This window comes from Pollachius pollachius (genome assembly GCF_949987615.1).
Source record: "Pollachius pollachius genome assembly, chromosome: 5".
Taxonomy (NCBI): Eukaryota; Metazoa; Chordata; class Actinopteri; order Gadiformes; family Gadidae; genus Pollachius; species Pollachius pollachius.
In genome coordinates this window covers 27,130,252-27,152,014 of record NC_136938.1, presented here as the reverse complement: position 1 = coordinate 27,152,014, position 21,763 = coordinate 27,130,252, and the positions used below count along the sequence as shown (strand labels likewise).

At 51.4% G+C, this 21,763-nt stretch overlaps 1 protein-coding gene across 6 annotated transcripts in view; it reads right to left on the bottom strand.

Annotated features, from left to right (window-relative positions):
- kifc3 (kinesin family member C3) overlaps positions 1-21,374 on the bottom strand; it is a 28,698-nt gene extending 7,324 nt beyond the window's left edge. For 2 of the 6 annotated variants that reach the window (XM_079736811.1, XM_079736812.1), the window contains exons 1-10: positions 21,252-21,374; positions 8,952-9,072; positions 7,324-7,466; positions 5,171-5,336; positions 4,565-4,668; positions 4,052-4,117; positions 3,325-3,471; positions 2,610-2,891; positions 1,415-1,588; positions 236-383 (exon numbers count right to left, since the gene is read on the bottom strand). In XM_079736811.1, the coding sequence (XP_079592937.1) occupies positions 236-383; positions 1,415-1,588; positions 2,610-2,891; positions 3,325-3,471; positions 4,052-4,117; positions 4,565-4,668; positions 5,171-5,336; positions 7,324-7,466; positions 8,952-9,033 (1,312 nt within the window). In that variant the 5' untranslated portion in view covers positions 9,034-9,072; positions 21,252-21,374. Of the gene's footprint in view, positions 1-235; positions 384-1,414; positions 1,589-2,609; positions 2,892-3,324; positions 3,472-4,051; positions 4,118-4,564; positions 4,669-5,170; positions 5,337-7,323; positions 7,467-8,269; positions 8,435-8,599; positions 8,836-8,951; positions 9,073-21,251 lie in introns of those variants that run through there. The other 4 variants (XM_079736816.1, XM_079736814.1, XM_079736815.1 and 1 more) reach the window with 4 other exon arrangements.
- Between the last annotated feature and the right edge of the window lie 389 nt (positions 21,375-21,763).

Genomic DNA, 21,763 nt, shown 5'->3' with positions numbered 1-21,763 from the left:
AGTGCCGTAGCCAGGCTGCTTTTTTTTTTTTTTGGAATGGAGCTTATTTACTGGATTCTGGACGAGCTAAATTTATAGAAAAATGACCCCTACAAGACACCTTAAACCCCCCAAAAACTAGATATTAAAAAAATACAATAAATAGGAAATAATTTTGCCTACGGGTGTCAATATGGGTTTGGAAGAACAAACACAACACGTCGCGATGAGGCGAGCCCACCTCCCAGTCACCCACCTGCCAGGTTCTCGTGGACCGCCTTCATCTCGCTCTCGGCCCTCACGAAGGCCTCCTCGATCACGCGGTTCTTCTCCTCCTCCAGGCTCTGCATCTCCACCTCCAGCTGCCCCTGGGCCCTCTCCATCTCCCCCTCGTACACCAGAATCTGCCCCCCCACACACAGCGTCAGGAGGGGGGCCGCGTCTCACGGGAGAGCAGCCAGGGGCCGAGCCCCACGGCTAGCTACCGGAGCACGTGCTACGACACACACACACACACACACACACTCGGCTCAAGGGCTACTGTCAGCCACACACTAGGCTTAAGGGCTACAGCCACACACAGCAAAGCCATCCGCAAACCGAGGGCGACGCAAAGCCCCGTGGTCTGCAGGTCGCTACGACATCACTGCTCTATGAAAAAAAAAAAAGATACAAAACACAGGAGGACAGGCTGGGAACGTTTACTGCTGGGAGCTGGGAGCACACACCGGGGGACGTCCAGGAGGACCCAGGGAGCACCTACTGGGACAGCTGACTGGGAGAGAGACCTAGAGGGACAGCTTACTGGGAGACGACTACAAGCGCACAGGTTCCAAACGCACTCGACTGACATCGCTAGCCGTTTTAAACCCAAGCTCTCCCCCCCCCCCCCATCTCAAACCAGATCATTCAGTGGTTGGTTTTTCAGTACATGGCAGCTTTGGAACCTGCAAGCTCACAAAGGCAAGACTAATAGTATGGAGGACGTCTCCTGGGGGTTCAGGTGGACCACAGGTAGCAGGGGAGCAGGGGTTGGGTTCGGGGGGGGGGGGGGGGGGGGGGGGGGGGGGGGGTATGGGTCAAACCTTGGACAACCTGCGAATGACCTCCCCATTGTCCGTCCCAACGGCCACGGAGAGCAGGCCACAGAGGCGGCCTCTGTCCGAGAGCAGCTGCAACCAAACGCACGGAGAGAGACGGGGTGAACTACAGGGCCAGTGACGGGGAGGAGAGGGGGGCGGGACCTCAGACGCTGCCGGGGGCGGGACTTTCGCTTTAGTTTCCTATTAACTCCAACTCGAGTGGTCGGAGGTCAGAGGGCGCCTCGGCCCTGACGGACACCCCCACGGTCCATCCGCCCCGACGGAGAGAGGACCATGGAGGGGCCGGGGAGGGCCGTCAGCGGGGTGGGGGGGAGGGTCCCCGCAGGGTCTACCTGGGTGCGCAGCTGGGCGCAGCTCCTCTGGGAGTCGTGCAGCTGCGTCTCCAGCTCCCGCAGCAGCTGCCTCTGCACCAGCAGCTGCTCCGTCAGGGCGCCGCTCTGCGCCCTCGCCTCCGCCAGCGCCCGGCCCGTCTCGGCGTTCTCCACCTCCACCGTCTGGGTCACGTACTGGGAGGGACAGGAGGGGAGCACGGTTACTGGGAGGGACAGGAGGGGAGCACGGTTACTGGGAGTCGTGTTTTACATTCCTGGAAGCGAGCCGAGTTCACGACACGGTTTCTTTGTGATTTATCGGCCAGGAGAGGCCTCACAAAGGGTTTCTACAAGAGAGCGTCCTGTTCCCCAACTGGGTCTGCAGTGTGTCTGCAGTGTGTCTGCAGTGTGTGTCTGCAGTGTATGCCTGCAGTGTGTGTGTCTGCAGTGTGTGTGTCTGCAGTGTGTGTGTCTGCAGTGTGTGTGTCTGCAGTGTTTGTGTCTGCAGTGTGTGTGTCTGCAGTGTGTGTGTGTGTCTGCAGTGTGTGTGTGTGTCTGCAGTGTGTGCCTGAAGTGTGTGTGTGTGTCTGCAGTGTGTGTCTGCAGTGTGTGTGTGTGCAGTGTGTGTGTGTCTGCAATGTGTGTGTCTGCAGTGTGTGTCTGCAGTGTGTGTCTGCAGTGTGTGTGCCTGCAGTGTGTGTGTCCGCAGTGTGTGTGTCCGCAGTGTGTATGTCCGCAGTGTGTGTGTCTGCAGTGTGTTTGTGTGTCTAGTGTGTGTGTGTGCCTGCAGTGTGTGTGTCCGCAGTGTGTGTGTCTGCAGTGTGTGTGTCTGCAGTGTGTGTGTCTGCAGTGTGTTTGTGTGTCTAGTGTGTGTGTGTGCCTGCAGTGTGTGTGTCCGCAGTGTGTGTGTCCGCAGTGTGTGCGTCTGCAGTGTGTGTGTGTCCGCAGTGTGTGTGTCTGCAGTGTGTGTGTGTCCGCAGTGTGTGTGTCTGCAGTGTGTGTGTCTGCAGTGTGTGTGTCCGCAGCGTGTGTGTGTCCGCAGTGTGTGTGTCTGCAGTGTGTGTGTCCGCAGCGTGTGTGTCCGCAGTGTGTGTGTCCGCAGCGTGTGTGTCCGCAGTGTGTGTGTCCGCAGTGTGTGTGTGCGTGTGCGTCACCCCAGCGACCGGGTCTAACCGGCCGCTGACTCCGTGCGTTTCACCCCTCTCTGGCGCCCCACCTTGACGGGCGTCGGCGCGGCGGCCTGGCGGGCCAGCTCCACCTCACACTCCTGGAGGCGGAGCCCGAGCCGCTGCTCCGCGTCGCCCCGCCGCCGAAGGCTCTCGTCCAGCTGGGCGTGGCCCTGCTCCAGCTGGGCGTGGCTCTGGTCCAGCGCGGCCTGCAGCTCCGTGCGCTGGGCGTGGCTCTGCAGCAGCTCGCGCTCCACCTCGGCCAGCCGCCGCTCCCGCTGCCGCGCCTGGCCCTCCCAGCGGGACACCTCGCCTCGCAGGGCCTCGGCATCCTGGGGGGCCGAGCACACACACACGGTACGACAGGGGGTTACGCACGCACACACACACACATGGTACGACAGGGGGTCACACACACACACACACACACGCACACGCACACACACGCGTTACAACAGGGGGTTTCCAGTTCAATGGTGTCGCTTTGCTTCTGGGTTTCATGCCTTCATGTTTTTCAAAAATGTTTCTTGAACACACACACGCACGCACGCACACGCACACACACACGCTTTGGGTTTTGTGGATAAATACTTTTAAAAGAGCAGAAGGGTAATTTAAATAAAACACAATAGTGACTGCAGGAAACATTCAGAGGTTTTAAGGGCTCGTATCGGGACCGTTTGGGAACGCCTCCCTGGTGTGCTTCAGCACGGCCTGTCAAACCCGGTGCCCACACACCTGGCCGTCGTCCCGCTCAACACTCACCTGTCCGTGGGGGCAGGCGGGGCAGGCGGAGGCCGCCGGGAGGGCCGGAGCTGGGGGCGCAGACGTCCGGCACGCCTTCAGCTCCTGCTTCAGCCGCTCATTCTCGACCACCAGAAGCTCCAGGTGCTTCTCCAGATCTGTCGCCCCCTGGAGCCCGGGAGGACACAACGCAGATGGCAAGGAAGACTGGTTAGAGTGGGAACCAACCCGCAGTGAACCGCAGAGAAAAAATCGTATGCATATCCTTCCATCCATCTTGTTCAGAGTTCACTTCTGCATAGCCTCCCCCCACATCCCTCTCTTTTGCACTTATTGTATGTTGTACGTCCTTGCACTTAGCATTGTAGCATTGTGTAGCATCTTATCCAAGCTGTCTTTGTGTTATTCGGGTTATTATTGATTGTTAGTGCTTGGCACTTGGTTCTCAGAACATCCTTACTGTACCGACAGCGATATATTGTTGTTTGTCTTTCTTCTGACTGATGTACTTATTGTTAGTCGCTTTGGGTAAAAGAGTCTGCTAAATGTAAATAATCTTGCACTAAACAGGGCGACCCAGACCCCGTTCAGAGGGCTGTTTTCCCCACGGCGTTCGCGGGACCAAACGGAGGTTGTCTTCCCGCGGCAGACCCAGGAATGTGAGCCTGCTCGGCGGCCCAGCCAGCGAGTTTCCCCTCCTAGTTTTTTTACTGCCCTCGTTCTTTATCCCTCCACCCTTTGTCCTCACCAGCTCAGAGCGCAGCCTCCCCACCTCCTGGGTCTGGTCCAACAGCTTCACCTCCAGCTCCTCCACCTGCCGGCACCGCATCAAAACAAACTTTATTGACAGAGCGCCGTTCGCACAAAATTGCGATACAATGTGCTTGACAACACAATGAAAATAAACAAAAAAGAATAAAAGGGATTAAGAGGAAGCTGAATTAAATAGGTATGTTTTAAGGTTTCTTTTAAAAAGGGGTTCACAGATTCACAGAACACTTTGACAGCCAATACGTGACAATTTTGATGAGGTCTTTCCCAATATTCGTGTGTAAAAGGCAGCGTCAGTACATCAAATACTAGGACACAAGTATGAAAAGCCGTTCTGAATAACGAGCAGTGTTCTCGTTTTGTATTCAGCTAATAGCGGGGATCATCCAGAGGCTTTCTGCTCCAGTACAGCTGGGGGGGGGGGGGGGGTCATGTGACCGGTGTCATGTGACTGCTGATCAGGCTGGAGTCCAGTGCCAGGCGGACGTACCTGTGTGCGCAGCTGTGCTACGAGCTGCTCTCTCTCTGGACCGCTGGGCTGGGTCTCTGTGGGTTTCTGCTGCTGCTGCCTCTCTCCCTGCGGTTCAGCCGGTGCTGTGTTCAGAGGGACGGATGGTGGTTCTTTTATTTTTAAGAGCTCAAACGGCCTTGAATAGGACCGTCTCTCTCGTCCCTAGACCAGCTAGCGTTGCGCTGGGCAGAGTAACGTACCTCGTCTCCCCGTACACTTGCTCTCAGCGCCGGGCTGGGTGGAAAGTGTCGTGGAAAACGTCTGTCTGCAGTGTGTGTCTGCAGTGTGTGTCTGCAGTGTGTGTAATACTGCCTAATACCTAATACAAATTACAAGAGGTCGAGAAGGACTTGGTTTGAATGATCAAGGCTTTATTGTCACCACAGATAGTAACAACAACACCCGAGTTTGTTTGCAAAGAACTCAGGTAATGGTGTTACCCTCTGCGGTGACAATAAAGCCTTGATCATTCAATCCTAGTTCTTCTCGACCTCATGTAATTTGTTAAGAGTATTAGACCGTGGGTATTTTTCCACGACGAGAGCAGCTCTGGAGTATCTCGTCTCCCCGTACACCTGCTCTCACCACTGGGCTGGGTGGAGAGCAGCTCCTCCTGCAGTGTGCGGATGATGCTGGTGTTCTCCAGAACGCTCTGCTCGTGGCTCTGCTGCAGCCTCTGCAGCTGCAGCTGGCGGGAACGCTCCTCGCTGTGCAGCCGGGCCTGGATCTCACACACCTTCTCCTGCAGGGTCTGCCAACAGGGGCACACACACACAGGCACACAGGCACACACACACACGCAGGCACAGACACACACGCAGGCACACACACACAGACACACACACACACAGGAATGTCATGGATTCGATCGTGTTCAAAAGAAGCGCTAGCCCACATGGCCTTGCACTACTTCAAAGCATCACGTGACGGATCGAGCGCATCGACATCCACAGCGCATCTAGTCTCTAGTGTAACACGCTAAGCCAGCTCTAGCTGAAGCGGCGATGAAGACAAGACCCAAGCCCTAAGCAACAGAACCGAGGAAAAAAAACTGGTACAGCGCTAACGAAGGGAGCCTAGCCCTAGCGCAGATTAGTCTACGACATGACAGCTTCAAACAGGACGGGACACGCTAATGAGTCACCACTAAGTAAGAGTGTGGAGAGCGTTACATCGTTAGGCGTCCAGCAGTAGAACCAGGAGACCTTCTGCAGAGGAAGGAGCGAGGGAGAGACACAAAAACAGAGAGAGGGACGATGAGGCAGTGAGACTCGACTAGAGGAGAGATGACCGAGCAACATTAAACAACCCGGTGAACCATAGAGGAGAGACCAGGAGAGACTGAGAGTCGGGAACACTGACTGACTGACTGCCGTTGACTGACTGAAATACCGTGTGCATGTGTTTCAGTCAGTCAAATATACTGACTGTTTAAACACGCACACAGTCAGTCGGTCAGACAGTCAGCCACGGTGTAAACGGCAGACAAAAGTGCCAGTGGGAGCCCCGGGGGGCCGCTCCAGTCAGCTGCTGTGTGAGTGCAGCTGTGTCAATGTCATGGAATGAGTCAGCAGCCCCTCTGCCTTCACTGCAGCGCCGCGGCCCGCAGTCAACAGGGAGCGGCTGGCCCGGGCAGGGTTCTGTTGAGCGCCCCGGGGACCTGTACCTGTACGGGTCACGACTTTGTACGAGGAAAGGGAACGCGCTTTGCTGACTCCATCAGTCTGAATCTAACCCCAGGGGAATGCACTGCATGTGGCCGCAGCATGGCTTACATACATTGGTAGAAATGTAAACGGATTTGGTATGATCCACTTTGTTAGCCGCCTATGTCAGTACAGAGCCAATCTGATAGTGTTACTGAAATACTCTTAGATAAGTAATACATGAAGGAAATACTTGTTATACTAATGTGGCAACACAACTACGTACCGTCTAATGATATGACTAATAATGAATACTAATAATATAATGACAACTGATTTCAATATACGACATGTATTATTCAGCCCATGGGACGGCACTCTCCTGGCAACAGAGTGAATAAATGGATATAACGCTCACAAACAATCATCGTATCAGAAACAATTACAACCCTCAAGTTCAGCTGTGCTCGACTAAACACCCTCTGACCTTGACAGTCAGTGGTTTATAACAACCTATGTTTATCCAATTGACCAAGCCTCTATGCTCTGGCTGCCCAGCCTGAGAAACGCACTGCCTTCAGTCCAAGGTTGTTTCTGCTGAAGCTAGAGTTAGCTCATAGCCCGTATTCTAAGAGGTTAGCAAATGACAGTTTCTGCCAACCAGTGTGTGAACGTTCATCTACACTCCGAACCCAAGTCCTGTTCCTCGACTTTCATAAAACGCACGTCAACGTCACAAAAAGAACGGGTGTCCCGACGAAGGGAAACCCGTGCACACCGGCACAGAGACGGTACTCCAACGCTGTGTGGAACCTCAACATCGCCATCATCATGGATTGATGTCATGATTGCTGCTGTATACATGTTTTTATATGTTTTTCTGTGGTATATGTTGGGAGCAGGTTTATCTGTTATCTGTTGTATGTGTGGGAAGAGAGTTTATTTGTTATCTGCGTGCTACACAGTGTTGCTACACTTTATTTTAAATGTATGCTGCCCTGAAACCAACTTGACCGTGGGAAAACAATTATCCCCTTGGGGACATTAAAGAACCTAACCCGGTATGTCCTGCGTCCGTCACGGGGGGCTCACCTGGATGAGAAGCTGCTGGCTGGGAAGGTGGGCCTCAGAGAAGTCGGGGGTCAGAGAGGGGCGCTGCGAGAAGGCGGAGGCGGGCAGAGACAGGAAGGAACCCTCGTCCTCACCATCACTCATCAAGAAGTCCACTGAGCTGGCTGCGGACAGACACACACACACACACACACCTTATTAGCACATCAGGGACCCTGAGGCATTGGTCTGCTCCACTTTCCATGTGCATCTCCTACATTTGAACATTCTAATTTAACACAACGGAAATGTATAAGTGTGGTCTCTTCTTTTTTGGAAAAGGTTTCAACCATGAAGAGGTTTGTCGGCTAAAGATAACACCATCTCTTGTTTTGTGACAATTTAGCTTTTAAGTTTAACATTTTATCGTTCCATTCCGTCGTATTTTTCTACATCTGTACTTCCTGCATGCGATTCAACCAATGAGCAGTCAGAGGGGGAAACATGGAAACCCAAATATTGGCCGATACTGGCCTGCAACACATTAACCGGCAGCACACAAATCAAACTCACACCTTGGCAACATGTGTATGGAGGGGGATGCGGGGGGGGGGGGGTCTTATCGCAAAGGGAACAATCAGCGGTCTGTACCAGCAGGAATCTCCACAGCATTAAGAAGAATTAGCAAACAGGTTCCCAAGCAGCCGTTTACGTAAGCACGCAAGAAGGCTTCACAGAACCACACCAAGACCAAACGACATTACACTTGTTCAACCTTTCACTTCAACCTGCTTCCCTACGTTATGAGGCACGATTTAAATGACAGGATAGGTTAAACACAGGAAAAGGCTGTGCAACCATTCCGTTTTTTTCTGATGACACAAACACAAAACTGTCACCGTTGACAGTTGCCAACACACACATAGTGGGAACAATGACGCACAGGGCACACACACACACTGACATTCCCTGGAGTTGTGGCTCTCACCTGTCAACGGCCCATAATCATAATGCCAGCATTCCATGCCTGGCAAAAAACTGTTAAGTCCTTTGCCTGTTCCAGTTCACCCTCTCAGTTACATTCAACAAAGCTCCTTTCTGCTCTCCCTTTGGACTCCCTGCCCCTCTTTCTCTGCTCTGAAATCCATCTGGATGTCCCCTCACTATTCCACCTGGACACAATCAGCCCTCTGCTACTCTTTCACTCCTCCGGCTCCCTGCTGTGGGACACACCGTTTCAGAGAGCGACGAGAGAGACAGACAGAGAGAGCGAGAGAGAGAGAGAGAGAGAGCAAGAGACGACGGTGGAATAACTCACAGAACTGCTCACACCTGCTCGTTTGACTTTCAAACCAGGACGACAGCTGTCAAGTCCCGACCGCGTGATTCCACCCGACTATAAAAGTGCTCCTGGCCGCTATACCTCAGCCACCTCTGTGGCCCCGCGTTGCCCCTTCTACCTGCAGGGAACCACTCGCACCTTATCACTTCACCATTCCATTCCCCTCTCTCTCGGACCAGCGGCATGCGATACGCACACGGCCCCACAACAGCCTCCAGCTCCTACTTATCCGTCACGATTCAGAAATGTTGCCACACCGGTTTCTTGTGGAGGGCCCCGCCTTCCTCCGCATGAGTGAGTGTGAGAGAGAGGAGGGAGAGGGACTCACCGTCCAATGAGAGGTCTTTCTTCCAGAGCTCCTGAAGGCAGGGGGCGTCGCCGAGGTCCCAGGTCTTTCTGGTTCCAAACATGACCGCAGGGGAGAGCAGAGCGTTGGGCCGCTGGACCGGCTGATGGGGGCGACAGGGGAACCACATCGACAGCACCGTTAGCCTTTGTGTACCGACACCCCCCTTATAGAACCCCGCGCCGAGACAGGGGGGAAACGGCGGCTACTGGCGCCGCAGACCCGCTCTCTGACGGCAGGACTCGTTTTTTAGACATGACTTGTTTTGACATGGACATGATGAGTCAAATCTGGGCACTCGCTACTAGCACCGTCAGGCTTTGTGTTTTAGACAACGCATCAGATGTGTGCGGCACGGTGTTGGCTTTCCATTGTCCCAATGTGACAGCTTTCAACTCTGGGATAAACAAAACACCCTGCTCTCAGTGCTGTCCGGGCCTCCCCGAGCGATGCCATAACGTTGGCCCAGCCACACTAGAGCCAGCAGTCTGTTTACCAGCAGGGGTGAACTCCGTTCAGCTACGGTATCACACACACATTGAATCCAGGTGGGGGTCCAGTCCACTTCATCTGACTTTTGGTAGGAGTGTTACCAAGCAACACCAGCGTCGCACAACAACCTCATCATGCAAATGTTACTTTTCCATCCTTCGGCCCGTAACCAATCCAAGAGGTAACCAGTGGCAACGGTGCTCCCAAACACCCAGTTTCAACCTGTGCCACATATACTGATATATATATTCAACCTTAACCAAACCCCAGCTCCACTGAATCCCCCCCAAATTATTCAATTCACCTCACGGGCACAGCGCCTTCCGGTTCAAAGCCGTGCATCCACTCAGAGTGTCAAGAGTGTAAGAGGTTCAGTGACACCGGACTCAAACGTGGGTGAGGAGGTTTAACTCCCAGAGTCACAGACGTTCCGCTACGGTCCGCTGGGAGCACTGGGTTCCCACGTGCTGAACTTGACCTGCAGTTGACTCGGCCGCCTCTGTGCGCGGTCTAATCCCACAGCCGAATGGCCAACAGACAGACAGACTGTAGCATATCGACCTGGGCGGCCACGAGGTCCCTCCAGTACCCAGTAGGTTCTGTGGTACAATGAGGGCCAATGAAGGTAAGGCATTCACATGCATTTGTTGGGTGACCTATGGCTCAGGAGGTAGAGTTGGTTGGCTGGTAACCGGAAGGTTGCTAGTTCAATCCCCTGCTCCTCCTAGTTTCGAAGTGTCCCTGAACGAGACACCTTAACCCTAACTGCACCTGACGAGCTGGCTGTCGCCTTGCATGGTTGACCCCGCCGTCAGTGTGTGAATGTGTGCAATGTGTGCATGTTAGGCAGTATTGTAAACCTCTTTGAGTGGCCACCGGTTAGAATAGCGCGACATAAATGCAGACAATTTAACAGTTGTTAGACCAGCAATATTATGAAATGATCTCTTCCCTTGTGGAAGGATTTTCTAATCGTTTAACGGAGATCCGAGTGGAACCACACAGACCAGGTCTATTGTGCTGACTAGAATAGACCTGTGTTGTACAATACACGCATACAATACAAACCACAAAGGCTTGCAACAAGCTGGGGTGTAACTAGTCCATAGAAAGAAAAAAAGAAAGGGAAAACACCTGACCTTTGCTTCTGCTGGCTAATTATATCACAGGTCACTCTCAGAACACTGGATCCAGATCCATTATCTAATGACATTCAATAAAAGAAAAATCTATTTTAAAAAGGTCTCAGAAGTCAGCTGTTCCATCACCGCAACCCTACTTGACTTTGTGGTCCAAAAGGAATGCACGCACGCACGCACGCACGCACGCACGCACGCACGCACGCACGCACGCACGCACGCACGCACGCACGCACGCACGCACGCACACGCACACCTTATCTAGAAGAGACGACTGGGTGGAGGTACACATTGGTCTGACCGGAGAAAACCCAGCAAGACCCAGGTGTTCTTTCAGCCAGCCCCCTCCGCTGTGAACTGCCACCTTCAGTAAAACAGTCCCACACCGGCGGTTGCAGATCATATTCCCCCAACTACAAACCCCGCTGAGATCTGACCTGGGGCCAGCCATCTGTACTCTAGTCCCTCTGAGGAGCCCTTCACAGTCTGACTGTGGTCCAGTAAGTGAAGCAGCGTCTCCCCTTAGGGAACATTTGGTGTAATCTTTGAAACCCCACGAGGACACGCCCTCCATCTTAAAAAAGGACAAAAACGTGAGAATGAAAGGGAACACACCATTGCACCACAGCCTCCATTTTTCCACCTCTAGTGGGCCTTAAATATTTAATTTCTTAACATCGCATTGTGCATCGTGTCGGCCGGCATGTGGCTCCGGAGGTAGAGCGGGTTGGCTGGTAACCGAAAGGATGCGGGTTCAAACCCCGGCCGTGCGTGGCTGACACCGCTGTCGGTGTGTGAATGTGTGTATATGAATGAGTGAATGTTAGGCTCTAGTGTAAAGCGCTTAGAGTGGCCACCGGTTAGAGAAGCGCTGTATAAATGTAGTCCATTTCCGCACCATGTTCAAATGTTTAATAATTGGGAAGAGAGGATATGAGCAATTATGAGTGGCGGACAGACAGCCAAGAATCCCCAGAAGGTGGCAGACAGACAGTGCCCCCCCCCCCCCCTGTGCTTCCTCAATCAGACAGACACGGAGTGGCAGTCACCACCTGTTCTCCTCGCACAGAGGAGCCGTGTGTCGTACCTTTCTCCTCCTCACTAGAGGAGGAGCTCCCGGCCCTCTCACTATCTGGGGCGGCTCTTTGTTTGCTTTGTGGCACGTTTTAAAGTCTGGCTCGAAAACAATCGTCAGACCACACAAATCTAATCTGGTCGGCTGTGTTGTTTGTTATGCATCACACTGCGACTCTGCAGAGGACTCCTGCTGTGATCCAATAAGGTTTGTGATGAGGATTTTCACATTCAAATAGGGATCAGCCTTCTCCCCTCCCTCCACACACACACACACACTTGCACCTTCTTAAATCCCTTAGCCCTCTCCCAGCAATGCTTCCACGCCCGTAAAACCACAATATCCTACCAACACACGGCGTCTCAATTCCTATCTACTACAAACACAGCAGTATCTTAAATGTCCATCTCCTAGGCCTGAAGGCGCACACACACACACACACACACACACACACACACACACACACACACACACACACACACACTACTGAAGTGAGTACGTCGTCAGCCAATCCCGTCCCCTTGCCTACACATGCATCTGATAGCTTAAGCTTATGGACGAGGTTATTATGCGTTATGAGGTGCTGACCGTGCACAGTGCAAGTGGGGTGGATTACGGCTCTATGGATTGAGAGTGATGTTGACGGACCACATGGGCATGATGGCAGACTCCAATAAGCACACGCCCATGAGAACATCAAAAGGACTATTAGGCCCGTCAGTCGCCGACACCAAAGCCCTGTTCAAGGCCTCCGCGCTGCAGACCTCGGTTCGGAGCTCTGACTGGAGCAGGACAATTGTGGTCGACGACACGTTTTGTCGCTCTACGCATCGAGTTCCTTCTTTTGATCGTGTTTTCAGCGAGTCACAGCCACAATAAAGTCTATTTTTATCCTTCCCTGGTGACGGCAAAGGCTGTGGGAGGCCAGATCATTGTGTGTGTGTGTGTGTGTGGGGGGGTGTCTATACAACTGTCAGTATTTATGGTTCTAGTCCATAGCTGTGCTGAGAGCACAGCTCACAGGAAGAAAACAGCAACAGCATGTCCTTCCCTCTCCCCCTCACTCAGAGAGTAATACCACAACCTGGGCCAAAACTAGGCAGCGTGTGTCTGCAGCAGTGCAAACATTGGGGGTATGACGCTATCGAACATTAACAACGCCTTAATTACAATGGGTGCTGCTCAGAGCACAGGCACACCATCTGATAAGGACAAGGACGGCTTGCTGTTGGCTTACGTCGCTCCTCTCTGATCCTCCTCACTCACTCACCGACGAGACGCCGCCCGTCCCCCACCGCATAGACACACACCCCTCCTCTGCCTAAAGTGGGTCAAACCAGTGACTGCTCACCCAGTCACCGCGCGCTTAGAGTGAGAACATGTCTGCTCTCCACCAGACTGCAGACGTCAAAAATGTCTGCTGCCAACCAGACTGCACACGTAATACGAGAATGAGGTGCCCAAATGTTCTGCTGTACCAGCCACGCCCACAAGAGACACAATGCTGGGCACACATGGATGAAACACACATTGATGAGCAATAAATATACATAGAAGGATTAAGGACATTAAAGAGGGAAGGGAAGGGAAGGCACAAGTCAAGCATGCACAGAGCTCCACAGGCAGATATTCAACAGGGGAAACGCAACACTTCTGGCTGATTAAATTACATTTCATGCATCTCTACTCCAGCAATTTCCTCCCCCCCCACCTCCAGCCAACATCTCCACATATAAGCCCCCCTTCGCTTCCCCATGTCCCGTTTTCCCCCGCCTTCTCCCCCTCCATTTCCTTCTCCATCTCAATCCCCAATCGATCGCCAGTGAATTCCCATTCATGTTCTCCATCCTCATGCAGGCCCTCACACCTCCATCTTACCCCCCCACCTCCCTCCTTGACATCCTCCCTGTACTCACCACCTTCCCCGCAGCCTCGCTGTCCTGATCATCCCTGCATCACTGCCGCTTCCTCCCGCAGAACTGGTGCAGAAAGACACACGCCCCCCCCCCCCCCCCCGACACACGGCTGGTGTCAGATCCGTTTTAGAGCGGCCGAGAGCCAGTCCCCTCCCCTGGCTTTACTATCGGCGGCTGACTCCAGCGCGCACACACTGACACACTGCCTCCGCCTCCTGTTCCCTGGTAACGGGGGGATCTGAGCCAGAATCATGTATGCCGCGGACACCCCCCACTACCCCACTGGTAGACCCCTCCCCCTCCTCCCTCTCTCTCTCTCTCTCTCTCTCTCCTCCTCCTCCTCTCTCTCCCCTCCGCCATCCATCCTTGCTCGGGAGGAATAAATATTTCAGCTCTAAATGAAGAATGCCGTTGCTAAGCTCCCCTTCCACACTGCCTGCTGAAATATTAAACGTGCGCGTGCGCGCTGTCGCGAGTGTACAAAGACAACGTTTCTCCAGTCGACGAAGGAACGCTTTTGTCCAGTTCTAGTGATAAATGTATAAAATCGTACTTGTGCATCACATTTACATGATGAGGCAAGGATCCCCCAATGCAGTGAAGCACAAGAGAAACAAAATATTTATTTATACATAGGAATGTTTGCGTGATCATTCCATTGGAGCCGGTATGTTATTCTGTATTAAGGTTGTCCAGTAAACACAATTTACACACACTAAATCCCCTCCCCTCCCTGTCGCTCGCTGATGGGGATGATGGGTAATGGAGTTTTTCCTTTGGTTTGTGAGTATTTACACACAGCTATTCCTTTCAGTGCCATTATACACAAGTGTGTGTCTGTCTCTGTCCGTGGGTCCTTTTGTTGTTCCAAGATAGGCTTACATAGACAAAGCAACTCGCCTAAAGTCACTGAAGAGACAAGTCAATTATAAATGAGACACAAACCTGTGCAAAGTAATTGAATGGCTGTGACTAATAGAAACATTGCCCAGTCTAACATATCCTCCTTATAAACACAATAATTACGACTACATAATGACACAACAATAAGACCAACCTTCACCCAGTCACTGCTCTGTAGATAAAGGCTTGCTAGCTGCTCTCTATTTAGTTATGCGCAGCCAAGCAACGGTGCTTTCTAATCCGGAAGACACGCACATGGATGAATAGCTATTGAATTGACTCGCCATGCTTTCTAAACAAAGTCTGAAGGCATGTGGTTGCCTTCACTGGTCTGGTACAAAATTACACGTTTTAAAAAACACAACATAACCATCTGTGGGGATTAAGCCCTAAATTACTGAAACTATAACATCATGGCCAGATTAGAAGCATCTTTGGTTACATAAGGTTTGATCCGCATCCCACCGACTTCAGTTCAGCTCACATGAGCATTGGATTCTACAATTGTTGAACTTTAATTTGACTTTAATCTGAGTCATAAATGTGAGACAATAAAAATACCTGCAGTTTTAGGAGAAAGGGAGTGACACAGACAAATGCCAACTCCTTCTGCTCTAAAGGAATGCTTTCCATGCCGCTGCCTTCATCCCCTAAAAAGGGGAACACACAGTCCCAGGATACAGTGACGTATTAAAAGGTTGATTTATTTTAGATTGGAAAATTTGAAGAAGGAAAATTGGAAGAAGATTTCCACTGAGCCATGATCCAAATCATAAGGCTTCTCTTGGCATGAATTACTCTGCTATCATCACCGCCATAACGCTGTCCTCTCCAGACCATAAGTCTACTCTTGGCATAACTTCCTCTCAGATCATCGCCACCATAACGCTGTCCTCCCCCGATCACCTCACCTTTAAAAGCTTCCTTCTGTTTGGAACGTAGTACAGGCGGCCTGCTCTCCCAGGCTGTGACTCCAGTCTGCAGTGGGCCAGCTCCAGACGGTTCAGGGCCTTTCGCTGGCCGCTCCCATCCCCAGACGTACCCCCTGCAGGGGCTTCGCCTGAGGGCTCGGGGTCTGAGGCGCCTCCCTTCCTCCCCAGCTCAGCGTCGGGGCTGGCCTTCGCCTCCAGGGCCTTGTAGTAGCTCTTGATCAGGCTGTGGAGGGTGAGGACCACCAGGGTACAGAGGACATACATGATCCCTCCTACCCCCCGCCCCCGGCTGAGTGGGTGGAGGGCCCTAGCAGAGGGCTAGCTCCCCTTCCCGGTCGGTAATCACGTTAAGGTTCAACAGAGTCGCACTCGCACCCTCCAGTCGGACGTGTCAAAATGCTCAAGGGTCGGGCATCTCAACTTCCCGTACGTCGACAAGGTCCGAGTGATCGATGGATCAAAGTCCGTCGTCATGAGACGTCATGACCTCAACTTTCCATTCAGGCAGGATAATGGGTCCAATAGGGTTGCTTTAAAGTCCAACTGACGTTTGTTTGTTTTGAATCCAATAGGCGAGCTGAATGACAACAGGTATTTCTGGATCCGTTTTACACGGGCAAGGCGCAAACTCTCCCAAGTCTTAATCCCAGATCTCTCTTCCCTCAGTCGTCGCTCGGAAATACCCTGTGATGCTGAATTGCAAATCGTTATAATCCGCTCGTCTCCTCATTCCAGCCTCGCCCACAAACAAGACTCACACCTACTGGCGTTATCTCACCTGTTCCACCTCTGTACGCAAGTCCCATGCAGATTAGATTAAAAAAGTGGACCTTGTTCAATCTTCATAGCTTTACGTTTTCTTTACTTCACCTCGCCAGGTGCACAGCCCAGGTAACCCAAGGCTTCAGCAGCTCGGTGTCGATGTAACTCAAGAAGCCCGGTCCTCATTTGCCTCCTCACTTTAGACACGCAAAGCGGAGGGACAAATTTGCCTGCAAAGCACCAGGAAACCGCGGAGCGGAGAAGTCGGCAGTGTACTCAAAAAGCAGCTGGGAACTCCCAACACGTTGCCTTCAATGCACCCCAAAGAGGGGAGCCTCCGTCTCCTCTGGAGCCGAAGGTGGGTCACGCCGTCTCCGGTCCCCCTCGTGTTGCGCCTCACCTCCTGCGGGGGTTAGTGGCAAAGTCCCGGTGTGGTAGAACCGGGAGCCGGAGAGAGTCCAGTCCGGTCCGTCCTCGCTGGGAAGGGTTGCAGTACTGGCGGGGATGGGACGGGGCCGGGGATGATGGGGGTTTGTACTTTACCGGAGACACTCACTCACCCCTCGCCTCCCTGCTGAAGATTAGCGCCCTCACAGGTTAGCGCTTCACCTCGCTGCACCGAGCCAGCCTGAATCCTCCAGTCACTGTCCCTCTCTCCAACGTGCCTCCATGCCCAGATCCCTCCACCCCACCCCGCCCTCTGGCCATCTGCCGCCCCGGGATAAACACATAAACACTGGGACGGGGCAGAGCAACCGCCGGTGATGTAACATGATTGAGTCTGCCTGAGGATTCCTAGGATTCAGGATTCTCTTTTTTTTTTCACACAGACACTCATTCCAACAGTCGATAGATGCACCATCGAAGCAGAACTCTGGCATCCCATTGGTGGAGGAGGCGACCTCGCTGGCCCGCCGTTGGTCAGGGGAAGCAGATAAGACCGTGAGGCTCCCATCACAGCGTGGGACCTGACACTGTGAATCAAAGGTCTGCGTTGTGACGCCCGCCTCGAGTGATCAGCCAGGACACTGCTCCCTCTGTGGCCGGCCAATCACCCTGCTGTTAAAAGACTAAAGGACAGTCTTGAGAACAAAAGGGAGAGCAGCACAGTTTCCACCCGAGTGATCACTTTCAGCGTCTTAATTGGAGGGGTGGGACCATGAAGAGAGCAGAGCTTATCCAGTTCACCCACGTGCCATGGTTCTAGAGTTCAAGTTGAAATACACCGGAATCTAAAAAGGGCATGACTACGGAAGGAACATTCACTAAGCCAAGTTTATTGAACAGCAATTAACTACAACAACGAGAATCAAATGAAAGCATCAAACCATTAAATCATAAACAAGAAACCATGAAGAGATCATAACTACAGCCACATCCAGTTCTTTAAATTTCCTACTTGGAAATAAGAATAACTTGCTGGAATAGTATACAATAACACAATCAATGCACTTCACATGTCTACAATTCCGGCCACCATTGTATGTTGTACGTCCTGGCACTTAATGTACGCACTTAATCTACATTGCACTTATTCATATTACTTAATTGTGTAGCATCTGCGGTAGCTTCTATCACTGCTGTACACGGGGAATGGGTTAACCTAGCGATTGTAATACTTGCACTTGGTTCTATGAACATCTTTACTGTACTGACAGCGATATATTGTCTCACTTCTTATGACAAATGTACTCATTAAAAGTCGCTTTGGATAAAAGCGTCTGCTAAATGCCCTAAATGTAATGTAATGTAAATGTCCAATTGCTGAACCGAAAACAAACTCCCAGGCACCCACTGAAAGGAGGTCACCTCTCCTGGAACCGGGCTAGCCCACGATGGCCGGGCGGGCTCGGACCTGTGGTCACAATTAGACACTGGTGTCCATGGGTCATTCATACAGGCGGGCATAACGCCACTCAAGCTAGTCAACAAGTCAACAAGCTACATGAAATAGCTACAATAGTACTGAGGCAACTTCATATATACAACACTCTTAGAGCCAAAGAAAGGTACGTGCCGTGCGTGTCGCTGACCAGATTATCTATTAGCACGCACCCGCTTGCTTATCAGCATATTAATTCATCTGTCAAGAACAGATTCATAAATATGTCTTTAAGAAGCTGCCAGTCGATAGGGTTGAAGAACATCATAGTCTGAATGCAAAGAAAACCGAGCTACAGCACAAATGAATAATGCCCCGATGTTTCCCTTTAGGACTGTAATCTCTGCGGCCTCGGGTTCGTCCAGGATCCAAACAGGTCAGGAGGTGAAGGGGTGTGCATGTCAACGGGCACGACAGGTATGTGCACGTGCACTGCAGGCCAGACCACCTGGGTCTAAGCAGCTTACGCTAGAATCCTGCCTCCCCTTCATGTCAAGAGCGGGGTTCATGTCAAAGAGGGGTTCAAGGCTCCTCATCTAACAGTAATAACATGAAGGTCTTTAGCCGACTTCTGGTTCAGACACTGCTGAAACTCCGCCAGCGAGAGCAGACAAGACGGAGGGAGAGAGAAGGAGAGAGTTTCCACCCAGTTGGGTCACTGTGTAATTTACACAGAAATAGCGCAGATGAGAGGGAGGGCGGATGAGCGCAATGCATTTTGGGACGGAAAAGGGATTTATGATTACATTGAGGCTTCTGGTGGTTTTTCTGCTGACTTCCTCTGCTTGAATATGAAAGACAGACTGGTTCACAACACAAGGAGCATTCCGGGAGTAAGGAAGGAAAGTAAGGAAAACAAGAAAGTGAATCCCCCAAGCGGGAGCTCTTAGCTATGTTTCCTCCCCCTCTTCCTGTGTTACCTCGAGGATCAGCAAGTTGTGTTCCCACCCCGGGACTCAGACACGGACATGGAGAGATCATTAGAGTTAAACCCTGAAGAAACAAAGTCAGGCCAGAGCGGCTTTCTCAGGATGCCCCCACAAGGAAAAGTGAAATGACTGCAATGTTACTCTAATCCACAAAGGAATGACGTTGTACTGTTTAACTTGTCAGAAAGAACCCCCTTTCTTGCTTACAAGAATTCCTGACGTTTTTGTGACATCCATTTTATAGATGTGAACAAATACGAGAAACATTTGTCACAGGAAGTAACTTCTCTACTATACACATGATCTATACATCTCTGAATATAAAACAAAGCTGTGACACACACCCACACCAAGAATGCTTAGGAAGGAAGACTTTCTACTGCAATAAAAGGCCGTAGATAACATCTTGACGTCCTTAAGAGAATGTCCTTATTTTGCCTATGGCCATTCGTTAAGAGAAACATTCAGTGGTCGCACACTGATGTGTTTCCCATCTCATCCTAGAGGCCTTTTTGCTGTCCAAACCATTCCCGTAACATCAAGTAGTCCATACCAAACAGCAACACATTCAGTCTTTCCCTGTACAGCCGTAGCATTTGGTGTTCAATAGAGAGTTTATCCGAGCCAATACATCTTATTTTAGAAGACCATCTAACCAAACAAGGCTTTAGTTTTACTTCAACACAGTCATTCTGAAGTAAAGGCATTTATATTGTGCATAAGCCAATGAAAAGAAAAAGAAAGAAATAGATACCGATGAAAAGAACCAGCAGTTTAATTGTTTGAACATTTCCCTAAACAAAGTGACTTTGTTAAACGTGCTTTGGTCGCTTATGTGTCAGTATGCATCAACAGTCCCTTTAATGACTCAGCCAGACAGCACCCTCTGGTGGTCTATTTGGTTATACTCCACACTGGGGCGTCAATGACCAAACATAAAATGACCGTTTTATTTTAACGCCGCACGTCGAGTCAAACCCATCTAGACATACAGCGATAGATTATGTATATGGTCCACTCCCACATCATCTAGGGAAAAGACATGATTCATCCTTATGCATAACCTGCTTCCAGTTCTCTGGATAAACGTGCCAAGAGCTCTCAGGGAGAGTATGCCGGGGATCCTGAACATAAGAGGCCTGGGCAGTCCTTCAGTTTAACGTCTCTTCTGAGGGCCTCCCAGGGCCGGGTCATCAGACTGCACTTAACTTCTGGACAAGACTCAGGCAACCACATTAACTAAGGACTGGATTTGACGATGCTTGCAGGCTGCATTTACAATCTCTATTTGCACTTTCACCCGAGCATTTTATTAGTAACCTGTTATCTTTGACGCACAATGCGAGTTTCGACTTGAGCTGACAATAACGATGTCTAACGCAATAGGAAGCTTGCCGCATGTCTATAAGCAACAGTTTGACCGCAAATAAACAGGCCTGCATATAAAATATAAACCAGGGAGGTGTAGTCTACTACGCCCTGCGGGTTGGTGCCCCGCCACCGCCTCCCTACGCCCAGCAGTCCACAGCGGTTCTTCTGACAGAGCTCCTGTGACCACGGCCTCTGGAATGCTCTGAGGATGACGCGTGAGGAGCAGAGGGCCATCATGGAACAAAATGCGTTCTCAAGTCAGTCCCTTGAGGCGCGTAACACAGCATTACGCGCACAACCGCGGGCACTTATAACCGGGTATGGCTCCCACATGCTCAGAGCGCAGTCCTAAATAATCTCTACAGTGTTGTGATTGACTGATTGTCCGAAATAGGTCCGAGACTTCACAGTGTTGTTCGTTCGGTGAGTCCCTGACGAAGCGGTGTATTTATAGATGGAACCGTTTGTTTCTCCAGACACACCCTGCAGGGGTAGGACTTAACTTAACCGCCTCCATGTGCTTCTCCTTATTGGAGGATGCGTGGAGGATCCTGGAGAAAACAAGACGCGCCTGTGTGGCGGAGAGATGACAGGGCTGCGCGCGCATCTCACCACGACGTAAAAGTTCGGGAAAAAGTTCGAGGAAAGTTTGGAACGTCGAGTTTTGTTCGCGCGTAGAAACTTTCACTGTTCCATCAGTTAAAGTCTCGAAGTGAGTTCAGCCTGTACTGCAGCCAACCGGCCTCTGCACGAAAGTCTTTAGAACCCAACAGTTTGGTGTCTGTCACGAAAACATCAAGCCCTAGCCACATCCAATCTGTGCCCAATTAATTCATCCAAAAGGTTTTTCTGTTTGCGTTGGATTTTTATTTCGAACCTACCTCCGGTCCTGAGCGCAAAACCTCCTCCTCTTCCCCTCGTGTGGTTCTCTTTATTCCGATAGTGTTGGGGGGACCCTGGTTCTGAGTGTCCTCTCCTGAGATGAGGCGGTTCTTTGGAGGAGCTGCTCGTCGTCTGCCGAGACCAGAGTTCCTCCTCTGCTCTTCTGAATGCAGCTGCGCTCTGAACAGCTGAGGGTGGTGACGTGTGACGTCAGCCGGCAAATCAATCACAGAGCAGGGAAACCGCTGTCTGTCTGTCCGCATGGACTCGTAATAACCATATGCATCGTTTGGTTTATCAAAGTGACAAGCGCCCTTATAATTATTCTGAGATAAGTTTTACATCAGGAGATACCATATACTCAAGCTGAATGCCATATTGTTGCATCATTTCCCCTTAAAGTCACCAGCCACCCCCTTCTCGACACATAGGTCTGAAGGTCCTTCTTATTCGACCTATTTCTAAATAATTCACAAACAAAACGACATTTTGTTCACATAATTGTATTTAT